At 39.3% G+C, this 9048-nt stretch overlaps 1 protein-coding gene across 1 annotated transcript; it reads left to right on the top strand.

Annotated features, from left to right (window-relative positions):
• Positions 1-725: 725 nt before the first annotated feature.
• nlrc3l1 (NLR family, CARD domain containing 3-like 1) lies at positions 726-7759 on the top strand. The gene is made up of 7 exons (XM_084731000.1): positions 726-796; positions 2556-2803; positions 3717-3818; positions 4402-4479; positions 4580-4688; positions 4785-5025; positions 6102-7759. The coding sequence occupies exons 2-7, from the start codon at positions 2604-2606 to the stop codon at positions 7697-7699; spliced, it is 2328 nt and encodes a 775-aa protein (XP_084587126.1). The 5' UTR covers positions 726-796; positions 2556-2603; the 3' UTR covers positions 7700-7759.
• The last annotated feature ends 1289 nt before the right edge of the window (positions 7760-9048 follow it).

The following is a 9048-nucleotide window of genomic DNA, read 5'->3' as shown; positions in this document are numbered from 1 at the left end:
CTACCCAGCAGCATTTAAAACAAGTAAAATGAGCTCTCCCTAAACCAGTAACATCACCAGTAATAATTAAGCAATACTACACACCAGACCTATGCAACTGGCTGCCATGGGCTGAATTCTGCCCTTTGATCATTTATGCTGAACGGGAAAACAGGCGATAAAAAAAGTATATCATTTTGATTTTATTTAAATGAACTGCTAGGATCATGTTATTAGTAGGCTAATGAGTCCATGTCTATTGTTAAGCACAGAGACACTTATTATTTTAAAAAGTTATAACTGAGGTTTAAAAAAAAGAAAAGAAAAATATGCTAAATGTAACACTGTGTTTGTTACAACAACAAGCTACTTCCAGTCTATGATTATGTATTTTTTGTATATAATACCTCTTTTGTTGAGGAAAACTTTTTTAAAAGGCGCATTGTTTTACACATTTAAATTCCTAACTTTTCAGGTTAGACAGGGAATGTGAACATCTGGCCCCTTTTCACCTTAATTTGATCAAATCTGGCCTTTATAGAAAGGTAATTGAATGGGCCTGTTATACATTTCTCATTTGTATTTTAACTTCTAAATGCAGGTAGTTTATTTCTCACTAACACATTGATATATTGGCATTTGTATTTTAACCTCAGTAAAAGATTTGAGTGCTTCTTCCAGCACTGGTCCTGTCTAAGTGTGTTGTTCTCTGTCTGGCCTTTAGGGGGCAGAGTCTGCTCTGTAATGTTTTGATACTCGCGCGTTTAGACAACAGAGAAGAAGAAACTTTGCCTTCCTGAATCGAAACGGAGCAAAGGTGAGTCAACGTTTATTCGTGGCGTAGATATTAACGTATTAATAGTGTATTTATGTAATTACCAATATTTTACATTTACATTTGTGACCATTATCAAAATAATGTTTATAATTTTCCGTAAACCTCTCTCACTTATTCCTGGTTTGGAACTTCCGGGTCTGTTGGCGTATTTTTACTTACAGATTCAAAATTATAAACTAATTAGCGAACAGTCTCAGGTAACGTTAAACCATAAACGCACCATAAAATCCAGTTGACATTAGTTTTTCGCTAATGGCGTGTGGAGAAGCCGGGGTTGGTGAGACATTTGACAGTCTGATACCGATATATCACGTGGAAAATCCGATGAGGAAGAGAGAAACTGATAGACCCGAAAATATCAAAACTAGGTTCTGTAACAGTAAACTGCAGTTTTTAATGTTGATTCATGATGACGGACAGGCTTCATCCCCAGAGTAAAACGTGTAACTTTTCATTTTACTTACCCACAGCACCTGCAGGTTAAGGTGAGTAAAAAACATACTGAAGAAAACATACAGTCTACTTACAATGTTCAAACACACCAAAAGTTAGGTAGCAGTGTTTTCCAGCCTGGGGACTGCGGTCCTTGAAGGGGTCCCGAAGTAAATATAAGGGATTGCAAGACGATTACATGGAAAATAAATAGAAACAAATATATCTGCGCATTTTTTTAAACTTTTCTCGTCCCCAGTCATTCTCTTGTTTCTTTTGAAAAGCTGTTGGCTTTTGATATAGTTCATGTGTTATCATCTTACAATTAATTTGGCTTTAAATTTATACAGCAGAGCTACAACAGCAGAGTTCAAATATGCAAAACAATAATCCTCACTGCTACCTCTTTAATTCTGAGGCTTATAATTATTTACAATTTAATCAGATTTTTTATTTATTTTACTTTATTGTCGCTTATTTGTAAGAGACTGACCAATGCTGGATTTGTGGAACTGCTGCAGATACCTATATTAGTGAGTAAAGAAATTTTGATATCGATATATCAGCTGATATTCTTTATACAGAATATAAAATACACATAAACACACTTTTTTTTTTTTGCAGTGATCAATTAAAAGTGTTCAACACTTGTGACAAAGATATGTAATGGAGGCAGGATATTTTACAGATGGGATGGGGATGTGTTTGTAATTAATATATATAGTGTAGTAAATATAATATCACCTTCATGTTATGGCAACATTTGGGCACAAATATCAATTTACCAAATGTCTAAGGTTAGAAAAAGTTATGTTTTGATGTCAAGTTATATTAAATTTTGAACTATTATATGCCTGTTACACTAAGCTCTCTCCTCATGCCATGCTTTGTGAATAATAATTAATAACAATTATCACTTTTTAAAAGAAAAAGGGGCTCACAATCTTATATAACAGAATGCAAAATGAAAAGAACTCTATCACATTATCAAATGAACATCATGGGTGGCGTATACAACAGCACCACAACATTGTAAATGTTCATCTATCAAACAAACAAAACATAACAAGAAAAAGTGCATCTTAGAAGTGTAAGACAGACATATGTAAAAAGCAGAGTGATGATTGCATTAGTGATTTATTATGTTAGTTTATTTACGTTTCTCTACCTACTATAAAGTCTGGAACACGGGCGTAATAAGCTTTCAACAGAGGAAACCTGAAAATCTGGTTTGGTGTCAAGTTCTTTATACACTCTGTTAGAGAATTTGATATATCTTTTGAGATATTTTTTTGTTCTTCTGCAGGTACAGACAGGTTACTGTGAGCACTGTGTGTGCTTATCATGGTAGTCGATGATGGCTGACCCAACCAACGATATGATGGATGACTCCGAGCTGGAAGGGATGGCCACGCCATCATACAGCTCTATTGGGGAGGCGGTTTCTGGTAGAGGACAGAGCATGTCTGGTGAAGAAGATGACGACATCTACTACATCCCTGAGAGAAGACCCTCTCTGGACCTGGGGCCAAGTCCAATGGATACCAGCCACTGGTACTGAGGATTTAAGGGTCTATCATTGCAGGACAGTAACTCTGAGTAGAGGTTTTAAGGAGAGTTGTGACAATGTAGTGAAAGTAGAAAATACAAAATAGTCTTGTCATTTACTTTCTGTAGATGGTACAGAACAAAGTGAAATTAATATCACTTACGTCTTCTATGGAACAAGGGTGGTCACAGCTCAGCAGTTTCACCTAGTGGACTGAACGAAGAACTTCTCATGCTTCTTCTGTTTTCATGTTGAATTATCATGTACTCTTGGTAAAATATCATGGTAATTCGGTATAATATAGCTGGAGTTAATTTGATGAATGCATCAAGTTAAATCCATCTCCATCACAATTTCATGGGTGTCTTTTTTTCCTTTGGCTTTAAGAAAAAAAACATGAAGCATGTACATTTTGCTGCTTACCCTGTCAAAAACAGTTCTTGGTTTAGCTTCAGTGCTGTGTACCTCTCTGCTTCTCTTAACTGGGCCCATTCCGACTGCTGATTGTAGGTAATACACTGGCTATCAATAAGTACCTCATACAACCCGACTTCAAACAATCCAAATTATCCCTTTAAAGGTTAACTCCCCAATTTTCACAGAAAGCTAAGCCGACATGACCTCACAAAAAATCTGTATTCAGAGTTTTAGCAGAATCAATAGAGAGCTAAGAAAATGGAAAATAATAAATTAAATAAGAATACAAAGTGGGGTTGAGTCTGTGCTTGTCCATCAACCTTCATAAGTCCTTGTAGTCCCCAGTTTAAGTACCCAAAGACTTGACGGCCTTGATGCTGCATGAGAAAGAGCGCTAAGCTTTAAATGGGCAGCTTATCTGGCATGTACTGTGATTGGTTGTTATGTGGACACTAAGCAATTAACAAACTGTCATTCTGCCATCCTTTTTTCTTTTTTCAGGCAATTTGTGGAACAGGCCTTGCCTCCAGCTCTGAACTACGGGTCAATGACAAGTGAGGAGTTCTCGGAAAACATGGATGACGAAGATGCATCGTCCACGAGGTACAAACTATACAAAGTATTCAGCAAAGCTTAAATCAGTCTATTGAGGCATGTATTCATCCAGGAAAACCCAGGAAGCAGCTGTGCTTGTAATATGTACCTTTCATTATACAACCCTGATTCCAAAAAAGTTGGGAAGTTTTATAAAATGTAAATAAAAACAGATTGCAATGATTTGCAAAAAACTACTGTCACTTATAACCAGGTAACCTGTTGAATGTTCCAAAGAGGTGTTTTTTTGCGCACTCCACCCTTTTCACAGTCTTTTGTTGCCACTGTCCCAACTTTATCAAAGTATGTTGGAGGCATCAAATTCAGTTTCAGTGTACATCGACAAAAAACAAACTTTTTCAGTTTGACAATTAAATATATCGTCTTTGTATAGTACTCAGTTGAACATAAGTTGAAAAGGATTTGCAAATCATTGCACATTGTTTTTATTTGCGTTTTACTCAGGGTCCCAACTATTTTGGAATCAGGGTTGTGTTTTCCTTGCTGTTGTTTTTGTTGTATGCCAGGAGAACTGTAATCGCATGTTGCTACACTGAATACAGTTCAGGTCCTCTTGTCATCCTGGTTTTAGGGTCCAGCTGGACCGAGCAGATTCATTCTCCAGCTGCTACTCCTTGGACAGTGATGATTGTGAAAAGAAAATCCCCAAGTAAGACTTACACTTGTGGCATGATATGTTTGCATGTGTGTGATTTCATACTAGATTGACACTAAAATATTCTTGAATCTCTCCACTGTGGCCTCACCAGGGCTAAAAGCAAAGAAGACACAGTCCCAGAGGTTTCTGACAAACTCGAGTTACTCTATGAGCCAGATGAGATTATGCATCCGTCTCTGACAGTGGCATTCACCTTTAAGGTCAGTTTGAGTTCCCCTTATAGTTTCTAAAGAAATAAAACAGAAAGTACACCCTAAAAATGACAGAACTGAATTTTATCTTTCCTTTGGAATCAGGCTATTTGTAAAACTCTTGGGAAGCTGACCGAGGGGGACCTTAAGAGATTCAAGATGAGGCTATGGAGGCATTACCCACAGTCATTCAACACTCCTCCCCAAGGCTTGGACTTGGTGGACCTTGTAGACAGGCTGCTTGAGTGTTACAACCTGCAGATGACTTTGCAGATCACCAAAACCATTCTTCACAACATTGGGCAAAAGAAGATGGTTGATTTTCTCCACACATTGTGCCTCAGAAGTAAGTCAGCTGCTTTATATCTTATGGTAGTCATGTGATTCTTGAATTTTTCCTTTACCTTTAATGTTTAATGTTGCTTTTTTGCGTAAGTAAAAGGTTGAGCCGTGTGCATCAAAACAAAACAGACACACTTCACGCCACTGTCCTATTTGTAGGGTCATTGTCCCTGGAAAACATTTTTTTCTTCAGAGAAATAGTTTGTACTTCAATATAATGTTGGCTCAGAGCAAACTCGGAGTGTTTCAAACAGAGTGTAAATAGAGGTGTTGCAGCTATGGCCAGAATGACAAAAATAATGTTTTTTTTAACATGAAAACATGTAAAGCTGTTCTGGTAGAAATTCGAAATGTTAGGGTTGTAACTAGGGATGCACCAATACCAGCATCAGGTATCAGTCCAATGCTGTCTTTACGTACTCATAAAACTACTCCGATACCCAACACCCGATACTATGTCACGAAAAGTCTCCCTCTTTCCTTGGACGCACTGTCATCATCAGCGAGGGACTCACCGTCCTCAACATCATCCACTAATGGCCACAGCGACTTTGGAAACTGTCCGTAAAATTCCATGTAAGTCCATGTAAAACTGAGATAAATGCACAGAGTGCAGCTGTAGACCACAGCCAGCCGCTGTCCAATAAGTCCTGGCCAGCGAAAACTTGCTGAATGCCTCGGCAAATTAAACTGCTACAACTTTTCTTTGTGTACTTTGTACTGTACACGCAACTTCACTCTTTGGGGTTCACAGCAGGGTCACCAAAACTGTTGCACACATGGCACCACACTCATACCTGTCCCCCCCTAAACAATGACAGGTAGGAACTAATTAGCTCTTAGGCAACAAAAAACACACTTCATTCAAAGAGAAGAGCCTGAGCAGCGGCTGTCACTTGGCAGCCAATTACATTAGTAAAATGAAATGACAAATATCACCCCAAAAATCGGCCAAAAAAGTGATGGATTCAGCCCATTGTGGATAGGCAATATATTTGTCCAATCGTCCAACCATAGTCAGTTTAAAACAAATGAGAGAATGTTACACAAATTAACATGCAAATTTTTCTTTTGTTTCAGATGAAATCCGTTACGACTTAGGTGAGAGTCTGAAGAGGAAATACGGTCAAGTATGTGAGGATTCAGGCATGCAAGGAGAGAACAGGCCCCTTGAAGAAGTCTATACCAATCTCTTCATAACATCGACATGTGATAATGGCCCAAATATTGAACATGAGGTCATGACCATACCAAAACTGGACAGCAACAGGGAAGAAGGGAAGCTGCTTTCTACTGCAGATATTTTGAGCGCTAAAAGGCTGGAGCGCTCTCACCTGAAGCTTCTGTTGATCATCGGAGCGCCGGGGTCGGGGAAGTCCACGATGATCAGAAAGTTGATCCTTGATTGGGCAGCAGGGCGGTCCCACCAACACGTTGATTTCTTGCTTCCTTTGACGTTCAGAGAAATCAAGCAGTTTGACGGTCCGAAGTTCTCCTTGTTGAACATAATACACATGCACTACCCAGAAACAAAAAAAATGAGGGAGGAGGAATTTAGATGCGATGACTGCAAAATAATGTTTATCTTTGAAGGTCTTGATGAGTATGACGGGAAGCTTGACTTTCATAACACTCGGCCTCTCAGTGAGCCCTCAGATGAGACTAACCTGAATATCTTGGTGGTCAACATCCTCAGAGGGAGGATGCTTTACCGTGGCCTATTTGTGGTCACCTCTCGATCACCAGTAAAACGGTATGTTCCATGGGATACGCCTTACGATGAGATAGATTTGCGTGGTTTCCATGACCCTGAAAGAGAAGAGTACTTTAAGAAGAGATTTACCAACGCAGATCAAGCAGCTCAAGTTATTGCGTACATCAACTCTGTGAAAACCCTCCGCGTCATGTGCCACCTGCCCTTGTTTTGCTCGCTGGTGGCTGATGAGCACCAGCGGTTGTTCAGGGAGCAGGGGACAGGAGCAGAGCTGCCTAGGAGCATCACATACATGTACACAAAGCTGCTGCTGGTGCTCATGCGTCAGCTTCGCAGATTTAGGGCTCCAGGTCGCAGCCCAAGCAAAGAGAGAGATTTCCTCATGAAACTTGGAAAACTAGCCTTCAACCTGCTGGAAAAAGGCAAGTTCAAGATCGCCAAGTACGACTGGAAACAGCTTGGACACAATGACGTGGAGGCGGTGATTAACAGCGGCCTGTGTGTCCAGTACATCACAAAGCTATCCGTCTTGTCACATGAGAAGACCATAAGCTTTATCCATCCCACCATGCAGGAGTACCTGGCTGCCCTCTACGCGTTCCTCTCCCTCAGAAACCAGGGGAAGAACATTTTTGATCAGCAGCTGAAAGAGAAGGTCAAGGGGATCCTGAAAGGGAACAAGATGATGGAGTTGTACAAGAGTGCTGTGGACAGAAGCCTGCAGTGTGAGGATGGCAAACTGGACATTTTCCTGCGTTTCCTGTTCGGAATGGCAGTCAAGACCAACCAGGAGCTCCTTCAGCCATTCTGCAGCTCCTTTGTGAAGTGGCCAGCATTTGTTGAAGACGCTACTACCCTCATCAGGAAAAAGCTGAGAGAAAATGAGCCTTCTGACAGGACTGTCAACTTGCAGCGCTGCCTGGAGGAGCTGGGTGTGGGAGCCTCAGAGGCAGCATCCAGTTGATAGGACTCTTTCAAACTGCATACTGTGCAAAATCACTGAATTTAGGGTTGTCAAAAGGTTTGATACCTAAGTACTTTCTCAGTACCACATGTTTGAAATGCTACAATGCTAACATCCACTAGTATTAAAAGTTGAAAGGCTATAAAAAAAGAAATAAGTGCTCATTCAAGACATCAGTTCACACAGTTTTCCTGCCTGAAATCTGGCTTGCAACATTACAAAGCCAGCCTTCAGTGACTTTTTCTGTACAAGCACTATGTCTGTGTGCAGCTTGTTAATTTTATAAAAAAAAAAAAAAAATATCCTGTTTTGTGTGCCTGGGACAGGAGTCTCAAACTGCTTGCCTGGAGGCCATCTCTGGACCACCTTGTCCATTTCTATTGCTGCCATTCTTTTTTTTTTTTCCAGTTTAAACTACCCTTCAATTAAATACAATTACAAATAAAAAACGATTCTATTTTAAAAATGTATTGTGTGTATTGAATAATAACATATTCAACAATATGTATTTATTGGAAAACACAGTGGCAGAGCAGATTGGCAAGTTATTAAGTGACATTTCTGATCAGTTACGTGACACTGGAGCTTTCACCACATACTCAGTGCCGTTTAATGAAAGCACAGAAAAAAAAAATGACCATGCTCAGCCTGCCATTGTCATCAGGGGTATTAATGACCAATTCAAAGACTGAAGAGTCGCTAAGTGTGGGTTCAATGCACGGCCAACTGATGTTTATAAAAATGCATAGAAACTGCTGTTTGCATTTTTTGTTAAGTATGATGAAAATATGTTCAAAATGGAAACAGAAAAGAACATTTCCAGAATGATTACGCATAAGTGTCTCCCTTGTGAAATGACAGTACCATCAAATTGGCCCCAAGCCAGTTTTGAATGTGAGACCCCTGGCCTAAGACATTTTTTTTAATGCTAGTATTGTATCATTAAGAATTCTGGTATAATGACAACCACAGTTGAATTTCAACAGGAGGAAACTGTTTGAGATGTGTGCCTGTCCTTATGAAGAAACATGTTTATATCTATAGATTATATGCACTAATGGGGCTTAAGAGCCATATGTAATCGCTTCTGAAGTTACACTGATTGACCGAATGTGTGGAAACTGAATCATTTAAGGAAATGGGGATTATGTGATTTAATGTGTGCTAATATAAGTTTAGAGAAGCTGACATATTATTTGTATTATGTTGGGGATTTTTTTTACCCCTGTCTTTATACAGTGCATATACAATTATACATTTTTGATAGATCATTTATTATTGATAGTGTTTGTCTACTGTTGTGCCTTGATATGACTTATTCTGAAAATTCCCTCAAATGACTTTAAGTG

The sequence above is a fragment of the Lutjanus erythropterus genome, chromosome 11, assembly GCF_056507025.1.
Source record: "Lutjanus erythropterus isolate fLutEry1 chromosome 11, fLutEry1.hap2, whole genome shotgun sequence".
Taxonomy (NCBI): domain Eukaryota; kingdom Metazoa; phylum Chordata; class Actinopteri; order Lutjaniformes; family Lutjanidae; genus Lutjanus; species Lutjanus erythropterus.
This window is presented reverse-complemented; position numbering and strand designations above follow the sequence as displayed.

Bases quoted from the DNA above. Each gene is read 5' to 3' on its own strand.
- nlrc3l1 (XM_084731000.1), top strand. From the start codon at position 2,604: ATGATGGCTGACCCAACCAACGATATGATGGATGACTCCGAGCTGGAA. The intron at 2,804-3,716 runs GTACTGAGGATT...TTCTTTTTTCAG, and splicing joins CCAATGGATACCAGCCACTG to GCAATTTGTGGAACAGGCCT. The intron at 5,026-6,101 runs GTAAGTCAGCTG...CTTTTGTTTCAG, and splicing joins CCACACATTGTGCCTCAGAA to ATGAAATCCGTTACGACTTA.